Source organism: Mustela nigripes, chromosome 15, assembly GCF_022355385.1.
Source record: "Mustela nigripes isolate SB6536 chromosome 15, MUSNIG.SB6536, whole genome shotgun sequence".
Classification (NCBI taxonomy): domain Eukaryota; kingdom Metazoa; phylum Chordata; class Mammalia; order Carnivora; family Mustelidae; genus Mustela; species Mustela nigripes.
The window spans coordinates 28,704,335-28,727,117 of record NC_081571.1 but is presented as its reverse complement, the minus strand read 5'-3'; the positions used below and the strand labels follow the sequence as shown (position 1 = coordinate 28,727,117).

The window sequence follows — 22,783 nt, the reverse complement described above, 5'->3', positions numbered from 1 at the left end:
TTCCTAGGAAGTGACATTTCCTAAGTCTTGAAACGCAAGTAGGAATTTGCCAATCAGAGGACAGGGGTGAGAAGGAGAGTAAGGGGGAAATATGGCATCCATCTATGAGTAAAGGGCATCCAGTGTGCAGAGGCTCTGAAATAATTGAGGGCGAAGATCCCGATGTGTTTGAGGGCGGTCTGACAGTTCCGTATGGTTCCATGTGTAGATTGAGCGGCAGGGATCATATTGAGAGGGACTTCGAAGAGAAAATTGAGTTTAATGCTAGAGGCAAGAAGACAAAGAGGAAACTGTTTAAGCCAGGGGAATTTAACAATCAGGTTTGTCTTACAGCTCTACTGTCCTTGATCTAATTATATGGACTCCGCGTTTGTGTTTTGGAGTCTGAAAAGAGTGTGCTCTGCTTGTTTAATTGGAAGTGCTCAGGATAGCTTGTCACCTGAGACACTCCTCCCCCCCCACCCAGTCTACAAACAGCATGTTTTTAGTATTGCCAGGGCTACACTGTTTTTTGTTTTTTTTTTTTTTAAGATTTTATTTATTTATCAGAGGCGGGGGGCGGAGAGCGAGCACAGGCAGACAGAATGGCAGGCAGAGGCAGAGGGAGAAGCAGGCTCCCTTGCTCAGCAGGGAGCCAGATGTGGGACTCGATCCCAGGACGCTGGGATCATGACCTGAGCCGAAGGCAGCCGCTTAACCAACTGAGCCACCCAGGCGTCCCAGCCAGGGCTACACTGTTTGATCCCGGCGCCCATGTGTGCTAAAATTCACTTACTCTTTTTATGATTCCCACCCTGTCCTCAAAAATGTTGCTTCTCTCTTGGCCAGGGTTGGACACATTCTGACAGCTTTTGTGTCTTTGAACCCCATTTTCCTGTTTTGACGCTGCCCGTCTTCACTTATGCTGACCTGGTCTTTAAATGTACTGTGGACATTTTGTTTTCATCCTACCCTATGTCTTGATCACTAGACACAACCACCTACAATAACCACGCCCACTCATGCAAGTGCTGAACAAGGAGGTTTGTCCTGCCCGGCGTGCCGTCCCAGCGGTGGCAGCGCGCAGGCGCAGTTCCCGCCTCCCAGCGGCGTGTTTCTCTTTCCGGGAATTCCCTGTAGCTTGGCGGGTGGACGCGGTTTCTTCCTATTCCGCCTCTGGCAGAGGCACACACTGTTCTCCGCTCCTTTGCACCGCAGGCGCCTAGCTCCCGGGCAGCTGCTCCGGTCCGCTCGCCTCCACCCGCAACAGATCCATGGCGGAACGTGGGGAACTCGATCTGACCGGCGCCAAACAGAACACCGGAGTGTGGCTGGTCAAGGTGTGTTCGCGCGGCTCCGGCTTGCGCTCCTTTTACTTAAAGTAGTGACTTGAGATTCCCACTCCGTAAGCCTTTTAAAGTTCTCTATGGCTGTCTCGTGAGAGCTACACATATCTTCAGAGGCAGGAGTCGTGCAGACTAATTTGCAGGTGAGGCAGTTAGTTGAGGGACGCAGTCTTTGAGACAATTAAGAGTCCGAACCTGCCTGGAACGGATTTCTTTGCCCATCATGTGTGGTTTTTCTGGGGTCCAGTGCTGATGTTCTCCGACTTGAGTGGTGTACTTTACCCCAGATTGAAGAATATTTCTGTGTCTCCTTTTGGTGAAAGTGATTTCAGTCGTGAGTCAATATAAGGAAGTTGAGTATCTGCTACCTGTACAGTCTTCTCGGCCAGAAAGTAGAACGGGTCCCTGTGTACCCTTAACGTGTTCTTTTAGGTTGATGGCTCTTATTGGAGTTCTCAGGATAGCTGAGAGAGCTCTGAACTCGCGGAAGGAGAGGCCATTGAACTGGAGTGTTCTTTTTAGAGTGTTTTTTTGGGAAGGCAGCAATCTTGATTAGCCCTGAGTGAGCACAGTATTTTGTGCTCTACTTTTTCATATCAAGGAGTGTTGTCTCTTAGGGGAGTTTCATGAGACATATTTATGTTCAGAATGTGATTATGTCAGTCTTTGAACTAGGACCTTTGGTTTATTTATTTATTTATTTTTTACTTATCACATGGCTGAGTTCTCATTAGTTAAATCTGGGGGGCGCTTCCTGTCCACCTTTCTAAAAAAGGTCCCTTATGATCAGTTGCTGTCATCTCAAACTTGTATTATATTTTCAAAGCACTTGCTTCAGTCTAAAGTGATTGTATGTTCATGTGTTTAGTGTTGGTTACCTCCTTCTTTCTAGTGTGGGTGCACTCACATTCTGTGAGAATGGGATCCTTGCCTGTCCCAACCAGAATTGTGTTTGACACGTGATAATTGGTCACCAGATATGGAATGAATGAATGACCTCTTATTTATTATTCTTCAACCCCAGCTTTACTCTCTGGCACTCATTTGACTTCTCAAGGCTGTATCAGTATGACCTAACACGCTGGGGTAAATTTCTCCTAAGGCATTTCTTCTATTGCGTGCCAAGTGGAGGAGAATCATTAAGAATTCCTTTGCAGATTGAAAGAGCTTGAAAAAGTGGTGGAACTTGAGATGATGCATTAATTCTTGAAGCACAAAAAATGCTCAGTAAATATTGTATGCCGTACACAGTTGGGTGGGTGGACAGAGGCATTAGCATAGTATATTATGGAGAGTGGAAAAGAAATGGAAGACTGAAAATGCATATTAACATGGTGTATCCTGGAAAACAAAGGAGATTATTATGCTTAGAGCAGAGGGTTTGTGTAAAAAAAAGTTTGGGACCATATACTAATATTATCATATTATGAAATGGTGATGTCTTAACTTTAGTCTGCATCAGGTGAGGGTTTTGAGTAAGGCAAGGATGCAAATAATTCAAGGGGGTAAAAAAAAGCTAGAGAGGAAGATAACCAGAGTCAAAACTGGAAAACTATCACGGTATCATAGGATGTGGTAATGAAGTCTGGCGGGGAGGGGGTTAGGGAAACTTTTTCAGGGAAAGTTGTCAGGATTTGGTGACTATGTGAGAGTGTGAAAGAATATAACCTAAAATGAAATTAAAAAATAAAATGAAGTTAAAATTTTTAGTGTTCTCTCATGTGTGGGTATTTGAAGACATTTTATCTCTTTGAAAAGAACTCAAGCTGATGACTTGTTCTCGTTTTGTAAAGGTAGTTGTTAGACTATTTACTATTTACATTATCACTGTTTCTTCTTACCAGCCTTGGCATAGAGTATATCTTCTTTTTCTAATCTTAAGTATTATCAGAAAGAACAACAAAAAAAGCACATGCTCGCAGATAGATCTTTCCAGGGTTTGAAAGGATGTTCTTGCCAGTTCTTGTTCTTTGACAAATTTATCTCTGAAAGATGACAAGGATTGCTAGCAAATACTTTCTGCCCTAAAGTCCATTCCTGTTCTTTACTTATTTGACAACTTCTGTTTCTGCTTCATTAGAGACCCAGTAGACTATTGGGTTTGATTTGCATAGCTGTCAGGTAACCTGAACTTGCTTCATTTGCAGTGGACTTAGTATCCAGTGTGATTTTTATGCCCATACGGGAGCATAATTGGATTTTCATCTCTGAATTATAGGAACAAATTATAGGACATCAAATTGTAATAGTCAATTTTTGGCTTTCTTTGCATGATATTAAGCTATAACATATTAGAAAGTATGTCTTTGTTCTTATACAGGCAGAATTTTTGAACAGAATTACGTACTGATTTCACGACTTTTCTCTATCTGTTCGTCTTTCTCAGTGTAGGAGCACCTGGGTGGCTCAGTCGGATAAGCATATGCCTTTGGCTCAGGTCATGATCCAAATCCTGGAATCGAGCCCATGTCAGGCTCCTTGCTCAGTGGGGAGCCTGCATTGTCCCTCTGCCTGTGGCTCCCCTGGCTTTTGCTGTCTTGTCTCTCTGTCAAATAAATAGATAAATAAATCTTTAAATAAAAAAAATTTAAAAAGGAGACCGCCCCCAGAACACCCCAAATTTCTCATTATAAATAATACTTTGAGTTCTGTTCTTTGAGGATCATTTGCTGTAAATATATATAAATTTCTTCTTAAAGAATCTCAAAGTTTATGGGCCATCTTGTACATATTGTATTAATTCCATCACTAGAAAGTATAAAACAGAAATACAGTAAGGTATAATATACATGTAAGATCGCTGAGCATTTGAGCGGGAAACTAGTTGTTTTTCTGGCTGGAACAGGGAAGATTTCATAGAGAAGCTGACATTTAAGAAGATCTTATGGAGTTGATTAGTTAGGAAAAAACTTCCCAGAAGGGCTGGGGAGAACTAGAGGATTCAGAAAAAAGCAAATATAGAAGATTCTATCTTGGAATATCCTGTACTGTTCTGGCTTAATAAAATGCCATTTCTGAGATTTTGAGTATCTTAAATCTATAAGAGGTTGATGATCCAAATAAGCTTTAAAAAAAAATTATTTATTTATTTGACAGATCACAAGTAGGCAGAGGCAGAGGGAGAAGCAGGCGCCCCGCTGAGCAGAGATCCCGATTAGGGGCTCCATCCCAGGACCTTGAGATCATGACCTGAGGCGAAGGCAGAGGCTTAACTCACTGAGCCATCCAGGTGCCCTCAAATAAGTTTTGATAGGTAATAGACGTGGTTGGATTTAACTTTATGATGGGTACCATGTGCTAAAATGTAAAGTCACAGTTTTTAACCTTGTTACAGAGCTAGTACTTAACAGTTTGCATTACCTATTCTGTTGCTCAGTCTGTGCCACTTTACATTGCCAACTAGTCACACTATTACTACCCAGTTTATAACAAATCATGGTTTAAAAATTATAGAATATTTAAAAATATTTTAGCATAGTTCTGTTGTATGGCTCCCATTATTTAGACTTCTGGAAAAATCATCTTGTTACAGCTGGCTGGAGGGTAAGGTACATACACGATGGGGAAGAGGAGGAGATAAAGTTAGGAAGGTTATTAGGAGTGGTGGGATTTTTGTAAGTAATGAGTAGTATAGTGAGGCTTGAATTATAACAAATGCTACCTCCTTTTGAGGGAAAGAACAAGTGGAGGTTTTTTGTTTGTTTGTTTGTTTTTTAAGATTCTATTTATTTATTTGAGAGAGAGAGAAAGAGAGAACACGAGCAGGGGGAAGGGCAGAGGGAGAAGCAGGCTCCCGGCTGAGCAGGGAGCCTGATAGGGGACTCTATCCCAGGACTCTGGGATCATGACCTGAGCTGAAGGCACACACTTAACTGACTGAGTCACCCAGGCATCCCCAAGTGGAGGTATTAAGAAGGCCTGAATAGGTCTAAGCAGCAGCTTTCTAGCGCCCAGAAAGTTGTTTCTAACCCAGTCAGCTTTCCTCTTCTAGGCATTTTGACTAATGCTTGTTGGAGGAAAGGATCAAGAAAGACAAAAAAGGAACTTAGTTTTCATATGTACCAAGTATTTTATACAAAGCAAACCTATGAAGTAGATACTAAATATCTGCATTTTCCAGATGATGAAATTGAGGCTTGGGGAGGTTATCTTACCCAAGTAAGGAACAGTGTTTCAAATTTAGGTCTGTTTGGCTACATAGCTCATGCCAAGAGTAGGAAATGTCTTTTTACCAGCTTAGGTCTCTTTCATGAATTATCTCCCTGGGGAATAGAGGTGCGGGGAGGACTTCATTGCCGCCTTTGTTTCTTTGAGAGAGAGAGAAAGCACATGTGAGAGGGAGGGGTCGAGGGAGAGGGAGAATTAGACTCTGATGAGCAGGGAGCCCAATGCGGGACTCAGCCTCAGGACCCTGAGATGACATAAGTGGAAGGCAGATGTTAACGGACTGAGCTACCCAGGTGCTCCTGGGGACTTCATTTTTGTGACCTTGGATCTCGTCAGTTCCATGTGATGATCTTCAAGAACACATGGGACTAAAAGCTCCGTGTCACAGACAAGGCTTCTCAGGAAGCTGATTCTGAGATGATTAGGTTTAGATTATTAGGGAGTGTTCCTGGGATCATCGCCTGTGGAAGGAAGAAGACTTAAACAGGATTGGTAAGTGGGTATGATGCAGTCTCACGGAAAGCTGAGGATGATTCCACAGGGAGTCTTCCAGGTGTCCTGATTTGGGGTGAGGTAGACCCTATGTTGACCTGTCATTGTATGTGGTTTGCCCTAGAAAGAGTGTGATCTTGGCCAGAAGAAAAAAGAAAAGGGGTGCCTGGGTGGCTCAGTAGGTTGAGCTCCTGCCTTTGGCTGAGATCACGATCTCAGGGCCCTGGGATCCAGCCCGGCATCAGGCTCTCTGCTCAGCAGGGAGCCTGCTTCCCCCTCTCTCTCCCTGCCTCTCTGCCTACTTGTGATCTCTCTCTCTTTCTCTCTCTCCAAATAAATAAATAAAATCTTAAAAAAAAAAAAAAGAAAGAAAGAAAGAGGGAAGGAAGGAGCCAGTTCCCACATCACCTCTCTTCAGCTAAGTCAATGCCAAAGAGGGGCTAACAGCAAAGGGCTCTCTGTGGCCACACTCCCAGCAGCTGGGAGAAAAAGGCCTTCAGTCCTAAAGGGGGACATGGATGTCACATCACAGTGTCCATTACAGTGCCCTTAATTTGCTTGTATTCTGAGAGAAACAGGGTTTGGAGACTAGTAGTTACAGAACTAGATATTTGCTGAAGCAAAGTTAGCACAGAAGTTCAGGGGAGTAACATCTGTACATATCATCTTAGCACCTTAGCTTCAGAGTCATGGTTGACCTTACTGCTCTGCCTGCCGTGTATGAATGGGTGTGTGGACTGATTCATCCCACAAGCTTTCAGTGATTGCCAGTCATTGTGCCAGGCTCTGAGTATGTTACGGTGAGTCGAAACAGATGTGGCCCCGTCTCTGTGAACTGGGATTTATAGTTTACTGCAGGAGATAGGCATCCATTAAATATTAGTTCTAATGAAAGCAGTTACAGACTTATCTCTCTGGACACTGAAGCCAGGAATAGTCTTCTGTCAGTGTGGATAATGAATTTGACCTAGTCTAGAGGGTCAAGGGAAGTTTCCCTGCGGAAGTAATGCTTAAGTGAGTCATTTTCTGTTACTGTCTTTGGAAATCTGAGAAGACATGCCCTGTTGTACCTAATATCTTGTCTCCATCTGATCTTTTTTAATGAATATGGAGACAGTGGAAACAACACATATCTCACAAGTGACTTGTTCACATGAGTGTTTTGGGAAATTTTACTTAGAGTAGAATTCAGGTGTTCTTATAAAAAGTAATTATGTGAGGAGATACACAGTTACTACAGTCAAGCTATTTCACTATGTATATCAGATCATCTTGTTGTATACCTTAAGTATATACAACTTGATTAAAAAATAAAAGAAAACATTTCAATTAAAAATATCAGCCATTCAAAATAGTATTTTGGAGGCTTGGGACCATAAATGCTATTAGTTTTTCTTCCTCATTTCCCTCCCTTTTTTCAGACTTAATGCTAATGGGCTGGAACTTCTGGGAAACTCACTTCCATAAGCTCTTGGTATAGAGAGTTATATGTATATGATTGAAATACTGTCCTAAATGTATTCAGTTTTTCATTGAAAGAGTATAGCATTTTGCCAACCTTTTGAATTAAATAAGCTGGTAGGCTTCCCTGGGAATTTACAAGTTTATTATAATGATGATAATGCAGTATGAGTTCCAAACTTATTTATATCAATTAACTTCTAGAGCATAGTCTTTTTTTGGTAAGTTTTCAGTTGCTTGTGTTAGGTACAACTTACTGTAGTGAATTTGATTATTAAATTTGTTTTAGTGTACGATATAGACTTCACTTTGAACTTCTGGTTGTTTGATGGCTTAAATTGTCATCTCTAGTAGTTTGATCAGAGACTCTTTTGACTTGCTTAATGTAGTGAAGAAGTGTGATCTTCTCAAGAGTTCAGTGGTCCAGAATATTCTTGTCTCTCCCTTATCTTAATAGCATCTCCAGGAACTAGCAGTAAGTGGATAGAGGCAGACTGGAAAATGATGCTCTCCACTCTTGGCATTTTCTTCCTTCCCCCTTGAGGTAGATCTCTGAAATAAGGTTTTTCTCTGAGAATGCAGTGAGGTTTATTAAAATTAAATTCTGTATCCTGGATGTATCCCAATAATGTCATCATTGTTATTACATTAACATTAGCTAATGTTTCCTTAGTATCCAGTCATTAAAATAGCTGCTCCTGCTATGTGCCAGGCTATTCTAGATGGGCTAGGGATATGGCAGTAAACAAAACAGACAAAAAAACCTGCCTTTTGCAGCTCACATTCTAATGGGGAAGGAGGATAGACAGTAAACTAACATATTTATAGCCCATGGTAAGTGCTCTGAAGAAACATGAATCAGGTCAAATGTGTAGTAAGTAGCTGGGGATGTTGTTTTATTTTTATTTTTTTAAAAAAGATTTTATTTATTTATTTGACAGAGCAAGAGATAACAAGCTAGCAGAGCAGTAGAGGGAGAGAGAGAAGCAGGCTCCCTACTGAGCAGGGAGCCTGAGGTAGAGCTCGATCCCAAGACCCTGGGATCATGACCTGAGCCAAACGCAGTCTCTTAACCAGCCGAGCCACGCAGGCGCCCTGGGGATGCTCTTTTAAGTAGGATGGGGGAAGGGCCTCACTGATAAGGTGGTGTGTGATCAGAGACCTAAAGGATATTATGGGGGCATGCGTTCCAGATATCTGGGGCAAAGAGTATTCCAGAGAGAAGTAACAGCAATTTAAAGGCCCTCAGATACGAGGTGCTGGGAATGTTCTCAGAGTCAAATGAATGAGAGAAAGTAGTGGGAGATGAGGCCATGGGCTAGCAGGGGGCTTGAAACACAGTAAGACATCATAGAATTTTTACTCAGAGTGACATGGAGAGGGAGTAGTCCTAGAGCAGCAACATGGCATGGTGATTATGGAGCTGGACTGCCTAGGTTAGAATCCTGGCTTCATCACTAGTAATTGTGAGACCTTAGGCAAATAACTTTTTGGTCTCATTTTTTTTAATCTGCAAAAATGGGGTAATAGTAGGGAAGCCTGGGTGACTCGGTTGAGCATCTGTCTCTTGGTTTCGGCTCAATCATGATCTCCTGGTTGTGGGATCCAGCCCTGCATTGGGCTCTGTGCACAGTGCGAAGTCTGTTTTAGATTTTCTCTCCCTCTCTCAAATAAATAAAATCTTTAAAAAACTGAGATAATAATAGAGTTGTTAAGAGGATTAAGTGAAGTAACATCTGCAAAGTGATCAGAAAAGTACCTGGCTTGTAGTAAGCACTATGTAGATGTCTATGAAGTAAATCGAAAGGCTTTGAGCAGAATAGTATTAGTTGACTTCTGTTTTACGATAATGACTCTGGCTGCTCTCTTGAGAATAAACTGGACGTGGACAAGAGTGGAAGTTAGGAAATCTAGAGGCTATTACAATTATACAAAAGATGATGGTGGCTTGGGCTAGGATGGTAACCCTGGAATGGGTGAGAAGGGGCTGGAGTCCTGCTATAATTTGAAGTTGTTGCTCATAGAATATATCAGATGGTTGGATGTGGAATTGAGATAAAAGTAGCTATTCAGGGTAACTGCACAAAGTTTCAGACTGAGTACCTGGAAAAATGGAGTTGACTTTTACTGAGCTATGGAAAATTGTGGGAGGAACAGGTTATGAGGGAGAAATTAGAGTTTTGGTATGGATATTTTAAGTTTGAAATGTCCACTGAATATTCAGATGGAGAGCTTAAGTAGGCAATTAGTTATATAAGTTGGAACTTAAGGGGAGTTGCTCTAAATTTTAAGGGGACTTGCTCTAAATTTGGGAGTTGTTATTATACAGTATTTAAAGTCATGAGGCTGGATGAGAGTACATAAGATTGAATCCAGGTAGAGGAGAGAAGAGGTCTGAAGACTGAAACCAGAACCCTCTGCAGGTGAGAGGCTGGGAAGGTGAGAATCTAGATGCTCAGTGGGTTAAGCCTCTGCCTTCCGCTCATGTCATGATCTTAGGGTCCTGGGATGTGTGGGGACCATAAAGGAGAATCCAGAGAACTATGAGGAAAATCAAGAGAGATTGTGGTAACTTGAAGCCAAGTGAAGGAAGTGTTTGAAGGAGGAGCAAACAGTTCTCAAATATTGTTGATAGGTGTGGAAGATGAGACTGTACATTGGCTTGGCAGTGTGGAGATACTTGGTAACTAGGTCATCATTTTTAGTGGAGTGGTAGAGAGAAAGCCCTGTCTAGAGTAAAACAAAATGGCAGAAGAGGAACTGCAGTCAGGCAGCAGGGACAGCTTTCAAAAAGCTTTGCTGAGGGGCACCTGGGTGGCTCAGTGGGTTAAGCCTCTGCCTTCCGCTCATGTCATGATCTTAGGGTCCTGGGATTGAGCCCCACATTAGGCTCTCTGCTCAGCAGAAAGCCTGCTTCCCCTCTCTCTGCCTCTCTGCCTACTTGTGATTTTTGTCAATAAGTAAATTAAAAAAAAAATCTAAAAAAAAAAGCTTTGCTGAAAAGAGAGGTGGAAAAATGGGACAGTGTGTGTAAAGAGTTATAGACTCTGCTCTTACTAGGTGTGTAACCTTGGGCAAATTTGCTAATTTTCATGTGCCTCAGTTTACTCATTTGCAAACTGGAGGAAATAACAAGATTGTGTGAAGATAAAGTGGTTAATACATTTAAAACATTGGAAGAGTGCTTGTCACTTAACGTATTAGTTATCTCTTCCTATATAACCACAGACGCAGAGGCTTAAAACAACATACATTTATTATTTCATGGTTTTGGTGGATCAGGAGCCCTGACATGGCTTAATGGGGTCTCCTGCTTCAGAGTCTCTCACAGGTTACAGTCAAGGTGTCAGCCAGGGCAGAATTCTCATATGAAGTCGTGACTAGGGAAAGAATTTTTCCAAGCGTGTGGGATTGGCTGATTGCAGTTCCTTGAGGTTATTGGACCCAGGGCCTAGGCTTCCTACCTGCCTACTTACTGGAGCCTGTCCTTAGTTTCTTGCCACCTGGGCCTCCGCAGCATGACAGCTCACTTCATCAAAGTGTGCAGACTGAAAAAACAAGAGAAACAAGGTACAAGTTTCTGTCTTATGTAACCTAATCACAGAAGTAACATCCCATGTGGAGAAAAGGAACCCTCTTGCACTGTTGGTGGGAAGGCAGAGTTGTGCAGCCACTGTGGAAAGAAAACAGCATGGTGGTTCCTCAGAAAGTTGAAAGTAGAGCTACCCTTTGATCCAGGAATCACACTACTGGGTATTTACCCAAACAATGAAAAAACACTAATTCAGAGGGATATATGCACCCCATGTTTGTAGTAGCATTATTTATACTAGCCAAGATACGGAAACAGCCCAAATGTCTATCAGTTGATGAATGGATAAAGAAGATGTGGTGTGTGAACACACACACACGCACACACACACCACACCACACAGGAATATTATTTAGCCATAAAAAAGAATGATATCTTGCCATTTACGGCAACATGGACAGAATTAGAGTGTTAGTGCTAAGTGAAATAAGTCAGAGAAAGACGAATACCTTATGATATCAGTCATATGTGGAATTAAAACAAAACAAAACAAGTGAACAAAGGTGGGGGAAGAGAAATAAACCCAGAAACAGACTTTTATCTATAGAGAACAAACTGATGGTTATCAGAGGGGAGGTGAATGGGGGGAATGGGTGAAATAGGTGATGGGGATTAAGGAGTTGCACATGTTGTGTGATGAGCACTGGGTAATGAAAATAAAAACTTAAAAAAAAAAAAAAAAAGAAAAGATTGGGGCGCCTGGGTGGCTCAGTATGTTAAGTGTCTGCCTTTGGGTCGGGTTATGATCCCAGGGTCCTGGGATGGAACCCCACCCACATCAGGCTCCCTGCTCAGCAGTCAGTCTGCTTCTCCATCTCCCTCTCCATCTTTGTGTGCACACGCTCTCCTCTCTCTCTCTCTGTCTCAAATAAATAAAGAAATCTTTAAAAAAAAAAAAAAAGAAGAAGAAAATGGGGTACCTGGCTGTCTCAGTCAGTAGAGCATGTGACTCTTGATCTCACAGTTGTAAGTTCATGCCACATGTTGGGTGTGGAAGCCATTGGACAAATTTTGTAGCCAAAAAATAAAAATAAACAAATGAATCTTAGCCATAGGGGAAGGGGAGTAACATCCCATCACCTTTGCCATGTTGTATTGATGAGGAGCAAGTCACAGATCTCCTTCTCAAGAAGAGGTGATTACACAAGGCTGTGAATATCAGGAGGTGAGGATCATTGGGAAACATTTTAAGAGTGTTCCTGCTGCATGTAGTGAACACGGTAGTGGTGGTGGTCATCATCATGGTCATCATTCTGATGGGGGAATGATTAAGTAGATAAGAGGAGAAAAATGATAGGATTGAAGAAAAGATGTCCTTGGTTAGACTACAGGGGAAGAAATTCAGTGCACAGTGAAGGGACTGACCATTGTTCATCTATTGTTTTTAGAGGTAGTCAGAGTAAAGGCCTCAGCTGTGGCTACATGGTAGCTGTAGAGGTTCTCTTAATCCTTGTTCCCTAGTTGGTAGAGAAGTTAGGTTATCAGCACAGAAAGAGAAGGGAGGGAGAGATGCTACTGTTGGCTTGAGAAGTGAAGAGAACTTGTGATTTAGCTGTAGTGGTAGAATGGATTGGCTAGGGAGATGGAGTTCAATTGCCAAGAATCTTGAAGGGCTTACTTGATGTTAGTAGCCATATATTTCAAGTGAGACTAGTTAGCATCACTGTGAATTTTTCTGCAGCTGCTCAGGTACAGTGTAGAGAAGTAACACAATCAAATCACACCAATTAATTAAGTACCAGTAGAGATTTGCTTTAATCGGGATTAAGGTTCTGCCGGGCCAGCATGATGGAGGTAGGGGCAAGGGAATGACTGATGTGAAGACGGGACATACAGAGCTAGGGAAAAGTGCAGAGATGTTAGAGTCAGTGATTTGAAGGGATGGAAAAACTGTTGAAGTACTGAGGAGAGAGCCAGGAAGTTAGTGGTTAGTGTGATTGCTTGAAATACGAATTATGGAAGGGATACCACTACTGACAGGGAGAAAGTCTTGTGGTGTCTATATGTGTAGAGGACCCATTTGAACCAGTTACTTGGAATATGATGAAGAAAAGACACCATATTTCGCCTAGGGGCTTTATTAGGGAATATGACTAATATTCAGTGATTTTGGTGTAAAGTATGCATACATAATTGAAGAAACACCATTAGAATTTTCCTTTAAACCTTTTATTCGTGATTTTTTACTATATCTAAACAAAGCAGTGCCATTTGTTTGACTGATAATCAAGTGGTTCTTTTTGCAAATGAAATCTGGTAAATAGAATTTTTTTTTTCTTTCCAGCTTTGGAAGCTCTGACTTAGTTCTACACTGATGTTCGTGTTATCATTGCAAGATTGCTGGGGGAAATAGTAGTGACACATGACACTCATTGAGTACTTGCCATATGTGAGGTTTTATGCTTCCTTCTTTGTATGCAGTATTTCATTCCTCACAATAGGCTAACATTGAAGGTGTGTGCTGATTCCACAGTTCAAACTGCCTCTTAAAAGAAAGATTCAGCATGTAGTCTCTTAACCTTTTGGGAAGTTAAAATCCTTCTGGTTATACATATCTAGTTACCCAGATTGCCTGGTTCCATAATTTACACATTATATAATCTTGGCTAATTTATATAATCCCCGGGTATCCCAGATTCATAATCTGTAAAATGAGGTAATAAACAGTACCTACCTCATAGAGATGTGAGGATTAAATGTGTAAATACATGGAAACTCATAACAGTGTCAGGAAAGTAGTACTACGTAAATGTTAGCTATGATATTTAATCATTTATTTCAGCAGATCTTTTATCATTGGTCAGAGTTATTGTCTTACAGTAAAACTTGACTTTGAAATCTTCTTAAACTTTGTGGTATCTCTAAATAATATGTTAGAGTATTCTACTCCTCTGAGAAACCTCTTCTAGTAGCCTTTCTCATGTCTGAACTTTCAGTGGACTTGTTTGGGAACATAAGTTAACGCTTTGTTAAGGTATTTGACTAGTGTTAATATTGGGTCACCAGCTTGATTGACTTTAAGATCTTTGAAATTTAAAATGATTTATTAGTATCCCTTATAGTGCAAAATGTATAATGGAAGGCTGATACTCAATGATCAGTTTCTTACTATAGACAGGAAGTAAAGTAGAAGCAGTATATCATTTTATGTTTAAGAAGTTTGTTAGCATCTAAAGCATAGTCTTACTAGTGTTTTATTTATTTTTTTTAGGTTCCTAAATATTTGTCACAGCAATGGGCTAAAGCTCCTGGAAGAGGTGAAGTTGGGAAACTGCGGATTGCCAAGTAAGTTATTTCTATATTTTTGACATCTTAAAAAGCTGTTTTTTGAAATTTTTGTAGGTCCTTTAAAGTGTAATAACAGTTCTTTTTTGGATAGAGAATGTACCTAGAAAAGGAGAAGTAATGAGCATGCTAAGACATGTCAAGAGATGGTTAGGTGCACTCTAAGGAGTTATGTGTGCACATGCATGTTTGTGCATATGCATATAGATATGTGTGTGTGCATGCACAGACACACACACGCACATACACACACACACACACACCCTCTCTAGTGATCGGTGTAAATATAAAGTTAGGTTTATTGGCCGTGAAGCAGCACAGTATGTAGCTCCCTCATCCCTCCATCATCTCCACATCTTCTGAAGAGGTATGCTGGGGTTGGGTGTAACTGGATGCACCCCATTAAGTGCTTTAGTAGAAAGGTTTTTGTCATTGTCCCACCATGCCTACCTGTAGATGCATTGGAAAAGCATAGGAAACACGTGGTAAGCAGTGTAATGGTGTAGTTTCCTGGTTGAAAAAATGGTCTTGTTAGGAAAGGAAGCCTCCAAAGCTCACTTGGTATCAGTCAGAGGCCTTACATTCCACTCTGTCCATTCGTTCTTAACCCAGCTGTAATCAAATTTTCACGCATGCTACTCCATTGAAATAGCTCTAATTTGTCATCACTGTCTTCCTCTTTATCAGTTAGCTTTTGTTTCATAACAGAGCAGCCCAAAATTTAGTGGCTCAGAACAAAAACCATTTTATTTGTTTTTTTTTTGTGGGGCAGTTCCATTTGGGGCTGACCTGACTGGTCTTCCTGGTTAGAATGGCCTCACTCATGTATCTAGTAGTTGGCTTGCTATCAGCTGGGGCAGGGGCCGTGTATGTTTCATTTCCAGCATGCTCATTCACATGATGGTGAAAGTGTGCTCATGGTTGCCAAGTCCTACTGAGGATGCAACTCATGCAGCCAAGCCCAGATTCAAGCAGGGTGGGAGTCACTGCAAAGGATTTCTAGTCCTTTTTTGCAGTCTGGCACACCCACATTCCTAAATCTGAGTCATCTACCAGCTTTCCTAATTGTCCTTCAACAGACTTTGACATAGTAATCATTCCTTTCCTCAAACCCAATTTTTCATTTCACTTCTGGGACCCTACTCTCTTGATTATCTTCGCTAGTAGGCTGTTCCTTCTCAGTCTTTTGCTGGCTCCTTCTCATCTTCTGAGTCTCTACATGTTATCTGACCCCAGGATTTTCTTTCTAATTCTTTTTTCTTTCTTACTTACCTTTGTTCTGACATATCTTTTAACTCTTCATTTTGTTTGAACAAAATATTGATTGGAAACAGTCATGCTTTTATATCCAAAGTTCTGAAGTTAGGTGGGGACAAGTAATATCTTATCCTCTCAGGAAATGACTACATGTTGAATAGCAGTACCAGGTTTGAATTCAGGACTTTGAGTGGTAAGAAAACTCCAGAAGGTGTCCATTCCAGCTCTGTCACTTACTATCAGTGAGCTTTTGTACAGGTCACTTCATCTTTTGAGTTTTAGGTTCCTTATCCCCAAAGTTGCCTATTTTGGAGGCCTTTTTTGTGAATCCAGTGAGATAATATGGAAATGGTTGCCATTTATTAGTATATTTAACTTTATAAAATAAACCAATTTCTGGTAAGTTGTAGATAAATCACATTTTCTTGTGAGTTGTCATACTTTTATTGAAAGAAAAAAGGAATGCACACTTTGCATACTTTTAAATCTGTGATCTTTTTTCTTTTTTAATGCAGATAATTAATACTTTTTCTCTTGTGGATTCAGAATTCCTTATAATTGGTTTTACTGAAAATGGGAGTCACTATCAAGATAAAATCTCAGCTATGTATGTCACTGAAAAAAGGCAGACTACGGGAAAAACGCATTTAAGTGATGAACCATGTGGTTTTATGTAGTAACTAGACTAGAACTCCAGACCTGGGTTCTAGTCCTAAGTGGCTCTTGAAAGTTCTTTGGCCTTCGCTCTCTAAGCCTTAGCTTTCTTGTTTGTAAAATGTGGAAAATAATGCCTCATTAACCCATAGAATATTTATGAGACAAAGGAAATAGCTTAGGGTTGGTTTAAATGCATGGTAAACTCAGATGTCCTTTTTCTGCCGTAAACATTGCATTCCTCAAAATCTCTGTATGAGGAAAATACCTAGTTGAGGACTGTGAAATCTTTTTTTTTTTTTTTTTTTTTTTTTTTGGTGTGGGAAGACAGGGCTAGCATGGGGAATAGGGTAAAAGCTGAGGTTCAGGGAAACCTCTGCAAGCCTTTTGATCCCTAAAGTAGAACGAAGACAGCATGCTAAATAAGCAGCCGTGGGTATGCCACAGAATCTTTCTTCATCAGCCTTTGCTGGGTAGAAAATTTCAAGCTCTTTTTCTTCCTTATTTGAAGCAGATGGTTTACACAGTTGCATCTGATATTGGGTGGCCAGCCCCCTAGGTTTGCCTGGACAGGCCCCGTTTACATATTTCCCTGTGCAGTTATTACTCGTGTCCCCTCTTTCACGCTCTAGAGTATTCTGATTGTGACAGTAAGCTGTTTGCATTTAATGTTGTCAGGTGTGCATGTATTCTTTATGTTAAGGTAAAAGATCTAGCAGGTTTTCTACCTAACATGATAAGGCTCTGTAGCACAATGGATAGTGCATTGGACTTCTAACATGATACATAACCAGTCTTGTCTTACGGATCTAGATCCTTTTAATGATGAAAACAGATTCATAATAACTAGTACCCTAAGATTGCAATGGAAATGCTTAAAAACAGCATATTCCATAGTAGGTCTCCTGGCTTTCTATCTTGTTTGTGCTATTAATTCTTTCAGTTTTCATTCCTTTTTTTTTTTTTTTAAAGCTTACTTATTTTACTAATCTCTACACCCAACATGGGGGTCGAACTCACAACCCTGAGATCAAGAGTTACATGCTCTTCTGACTGAATCAGCAGGCGCCCCAGTTTTCATTCCTTTTACTGACTTACTAAATTCACTATTAAGCAAGTGTAGGATGATAAGGAATGGCTTTTCAGTCCATGTGATGAGGTTATTAAGATTTTATTTGATTTCAAGCTAAATATGAGTCATCAGAGTTATGTGGCTATAAACAAAAGATTCCATTAATAGATGTTTGTTGCTTAGAATGAAGTGGGATGATAATCCCACTCTTTTCTTTCCCAGTTCCTGTATGGTGCAAACATTATGTTCAGTTCTTAGTGCTATACTTAAAGACAAATAAGTCTATGCTGTGCTATAGACAAATAAGTTCATAACTTATTTGATGTACTGATGGACTTATTTTGCTTAGCATCCTAGTCCCTTTAGTAGAGTGAGACTAGGATAAAGAGAAAACTAAAAAGCTCAGTGCCCTGTAAGGAGTATTTGAAGGTACTATGGCTGTTGAGAGAAGCCTTAAGGCATACCAGGTAAAACCATCTTCAAATTTTCTTTTTTTTTTTTTTAAGCAAGATTTAGCCTGCTCTTTTTTTTTTTTTTTTTTTTTTAAGATTTTATTTATTTATTTGACAGAGAGAGAGATCACAAGTAGGCAAAGAGGCAGACGGGGGCAGGGGAAGCAAGCTCCCTGCATTGCAGAGAGCCCGATGCGGGCCTCAATCCCAGGACCCTGAGCTCATGACTTGAGCCAAAGGCAGAGGCTTAACCCACTGAGCCACCCAGACGCCCCATCTTCAAATATTTTTAAGGCTAGGAAATACATAATCAACTATTGATTTTTAGAGCAGATTAACCAGTTTATGGATTATCTATATGGCAAAAGAATGTATATTTGGGTAAAACATGAAAACAGTTAAGGTTTTTAAAAGCCAGGGTAGCGTACTAGTTATGAGTATGGACTCAGGAGTCATTCAGCTCTGGACTTGTCCAGACCTTGTCGCTTACTAGTTATGTGATTTTAGGTGAGTTGCTTCCCCTCTCTGTTTCCTCATCTATTGAAAGGAATTGGTATTAATACTTCTTGGGTTCAATGCATATAAAATGGTCAGTAGTGTTTACCTACTGTCGTGCCACAAACTGCACAGTATAGACCATTGGCCCTGCTTATGTCTGATGTGGATTGGGGATGGGCCTCCCTTCCCCAGCACATCTCCCAAAGATAGTAGCAGCTTGCTGAGCATTGGGCCAGAAGCTAGGAAGATCTACCTTGTGTGGTTGTTCATTCCAACAGAGACAGGCCTGTGGAATAGAGAAATTGGGAGAGGCAGAGGAGGGGGAGAAAACATGCAGCTGAGAGTGCAGCTTTCCCCAAATTTGGTGTTGTTTATACCTGGAAAAAGGACAGTTAGCCTTTTTTAGCAGCTGTTAACATTTGGGCCATTTTTCTTCCAGTTTATGTAATGTTTCTAAATCATTGTACTTGGATTACTTTTATCCCTTTGGATATCTGATGTGTACTGCATTTTAGTTAGCTTATAGTTTTGCTTTAGCTTGTTTCATTTCCCCCCATCCGCAATCCTCTAAGTTGTTTAGGTTTTAAAACCAGCCTTCTGGGGCACCTGGGTGACCCAGTCGGTTAAGCATCTGCCTTCAGCTCAGGTCATGGTCTCAGGGGTCCTGGGTTGGAGTCCCGCATCAGGCTCCCTTCTTATCGAGCAGTCTGCTTCTCTCTCTTCCTCTGTCCCTTCCCCCTGATTGTGCCCTCTCTCTCTCTGTCTCTCTTCTTTCTCTCAAATAAAGTCTAACAAAAAAAATAAAAGAACAAAACCTCAAAACAAACAAAAAAACCCAACTAACTTTCTTTCTTTCTCTTTCTTTCTATTAACATATAGTGTATTATTTGTTTCAAGAGTAGGGGTCAGTGATACATAAGTCTTGCGCAGTTTACAGAGCTCAGCATAGCACATACCCTCCCCAGTGTCCATTAAGCTGCCACTATATCCCTCCCACCTCACTTTCATTCCAGTTTGTTTCCTGAGATTAAGAGTCTCTTATGGTTTGTCTCCCGCTCTGATTTCATTTTTTCCTCTCTTCCCCCATGATCCTTTGCCTTGTTTCTCAAATTCCTCATATCAGAGAGATCCTATGATAATTGTCTTTCCTGATAGACTTATTTTGCTCAGCATAATACCCTCTATTTCCATCCATTTCATTGCAAATGGCAAGATCTCATTTTTTGATGGCTGCATAGTATTCCTGTGTGTGTGTGTGTGTGTGTGTGTGTGTGTACACACACCACATCTTCTTTATCCATTCATCTGTTGATGGACATCTAGGCTCTTTCCATAGTTTGGCTGTTGTGGACATTGCTGCTGTAAACATTGGGGTGCACGTGCCCCTTCAGATCACTACATTTGTATCTTTAGGGTAAATACCCCATAGTGTGATTGTTAGGTCATGGGGTAGCTCTATTTTTAACTTTTCAAGGAACCTCCATGCTGTTTTCCAGAGTGGCTGCACCAGCTTGCATTCCCACCAACAGTGTTGGAGGGTTCCCCTTTCTCCTCATCCTCACCAACATTTGTCTTTTCCTGACTTGTTAATTTTAGTCATTCTGTCTGGTGTGAGGTAAACAACCTTCTTTCTACATCACCATCCTGCCTCAGAAAACTTCGGTTTTTGAAATGCTTTCCGTATGCTCTATTTTATTGACAATCATGCAGTCTGTACTAGTAAAGCTTTTGTCAGAGACTTAATATCTAGCTTTATTTCTTAACACACATAACATTGAAGATCATTAAAAATATGCAGACAAAAAATGAGATATCATTTTTCTGTTATAAAATTGACTGAATTTAGTATAATCTTGTACTGATGAGTTTAAGTCAGTGTGAACTTTCTGAAGACCAGCCTGGCAGCATATATATGCATACATACATATATGTATACATAACACAGTCACATGTACTAACATACACATTACTGCTCAAAATAAAGAATAATAATCCCACTGTTTTCTAGTTAGCTCACAGTGCTGTTTGTTCAGTTCTTGCTGCTGCCTTTATAGAAAGACACAGATAAACTCATCCAGCAGAGTGGGACTGGGATAATGAGAAGGCTAGAAATAACTAATAACATATTCATGTTCTTGACCCGGCATTTTCACGGAACTTATCCTGTGGAAGTAACAAGTTAGTGATGCAAAAATTGAGGATATTCATTTTAGCATTGTTACAGAGAAAAATTAGTAATATTCTCAGATCCTTAGTAGGGTATTAATGAAGTAACCCGGGCCCATTTTGAAATTATTTAATACTTTTATTTTTACTTTAATTTTATTCTTTTTTAAAGGTTTTATTTATTTGTGTGAGAGTGAGTGAGCGAGCACACAAGCAGGGGAAGCAGCAGGCAGAGGGAGAAGCAGGCTCCTCATATCGAGCCTGATACGGAACTTGATCCCAGGATCCTGGGATCCTGACCCGAGCCAAAGGCAGACACTTAATGAACTGAGCCACCCAGGCGTCCCTTAATATTTTTATTTTAAAACTACAGAAAAGTTAGAAGAACAGTACAGAGGGCTTTTTTTTCTTTTTTATGACAAAAAGGGTATTCTTGTACATATTATAGTCATAGCATATCCCTTCAAATCAGTTGATTAAAATCAAATAGTACTACCTAATCCTTAGACTTTATTCAAGATTTGCCAGTTGTCTTCATCCTGTTTTATAGCAAAAGAATCCAGTGCAAAATCTTGAATTGTATTCTGTTGTCAGGTCTCTTAGTTTTCTTAAATCTAGAACATTTGGAAGTCTTTCCTTGACTTGGGTACTCTGTATGAACGCTCTCCATTATTTTATGAAATTTGAGTTTGATGTTTCTTCATGGGTAGATTGGCGTTACGTATCTTTGGCAAGAATATCAGTGAAGGTGAAGCTGGGTTCTTACTGTATTCTAGCAAGGTTTGCATGTTTTCATTTTGTCCCATTACTGGTAGTGGTAACTTTGATCACTTGATTAAGGAGAGTCTTATGCTTTTTCATTGTAAATTTATTCTTTTCGCCTCAGGTGGTACTTTGGGACTATGTAAATATTCCATTCCTCATTAGATTTTCCACTTTATTTTATCTTGGTTAGTATGAATTCTTGATTCCTGTTTTAGTTAATGGGTCACAATTTGTTAACAGTCATCATTTATGCTGATGTTGAAATTGTCCAAATGTAGCCATTGGAAGCTCCTCCTAAGCTGGTTCCCATGTCCATTTTTTTTCTTTATTGTGGTAAAAACAAATAAAAATTTACCATCTTAACCCTTTCTCAGTGTACATTTCAATAGTGTAAGTCCTGTGGCCTTTTGACTTGTCTTTGTCATTCTTTGAACACTTACTTTTTGTCATAGAAAAAAGGTATAGATTCATCTTACGTATTTCTGTCTGAGCCTGAAGTCCCATATTTTTCCATGGATCCTAGTTGTTTCTAGAGAATGATATTTAGAAGCTAAGATCTGGATACTACAAGTGCTCATTGTTGTTCCCAGACCCCTTCAGGGACAGAGTTAGGGAGTATATGTACCATACACATTTACATCTATATTAATTTGTATATTTTTATATTTTGAAAATAATAAATTTACACCAGTATCCAGTTCTAGTCCAACACCACTGAATGTTTTCAGTTTTCTCCCTTTTCCTGTTTGTACCTCTTTTCTGAAAGTGAAGAACCTGGTTCCTGTTGTATTTAATACATATTCACTTACGTGTTTGGGCCTCTGTTCTACTTGTTTAGAACCCCATCTTCCCCACCAATGTGAATGCCCTCCCCACCTGACTTGGGCTATGGCATCCCCTATTAGGCTGCTGCCTTTGCAGTTCTCCACAGGGATGTTCTTTTCAGCACATTCAGACTGTCATCCCCTCCTATCCTCGTATACATGCCTGTTTACCCCTCTAGGACTCCCAGCAGCGGGCTTTAGGTTTTCTTCCCATGTGAATGAGCTGACCCTGCTACGTTCTAACACACTTCTCATTTGTGGGGATGCCCTCCTTACCCTCCGGGGCTCTGACACCTTGCCCCAGGCTACCTCTTCTGCCCCAGGTACTTGTTTTTCATCTCATTTAGTCTATGCTTAACCCTGCTCAACCCAGTCTGCAGATACCTACCTTGCTTGGCTTCACCTGATGGTGAAATTTTGAGCTGAATTGTTCAAGAAGGGGATGTATGAATAGGAATTCAAAACAAAACCAAAAAATCCAGGGATGCCTGGGTGGCTCAGTTGGAAGAACGTGTGACTCTTGATCTCAGGGGTTGTGAGTTCAAGCTCCACATTGGGTGTAGAAATTACTTAAATAAATAAAACTTAAAAAAAAAAAATGAGGGCACATGAAGTAATAAGCACCGGGTGTTATATGCGATTTATGAATCAGTGAATGCTACCTCTGAAACTAATAATACAGTATATGTTAATTAAATTAACATATTAACTGATTAAATTAATCAGTGAATGCTACCTCTGAAACTAATAATACAGTATATGTTAATTAAATT

At 40.4% G+C, this 22,783-nt stretch overlaps 1 protein-coding gene across 1 annotated transcript in view; it reads left to right on the top strand.

Moving 5' to 3' along the window:
* Positions 1-1,085: 1,085 nt before the first annotated feature.
* The window catches only part of GTF2F2 (general transcription factor IIF subunit 2), a 152,861-nt gene continuing 131,163 nt past the window's right edge, over positions 1,086-22,783 (top strand). Inside the window, exons 1-2 of the mRNA XM_059377775.1 lie at positions 1,086-1,319; positions 14,249-14,322. Coding sequence (XP_059233758.1) covers positions 1,254-1,319; positions 14,249-14,322 — 140 coding nt within the window. The 5' untranslated portion in view covers positions 1,086-1,253. The remainder of the gene's footprint in view (positions 1,320-14,248; positions 14,323-22,783) is intronic.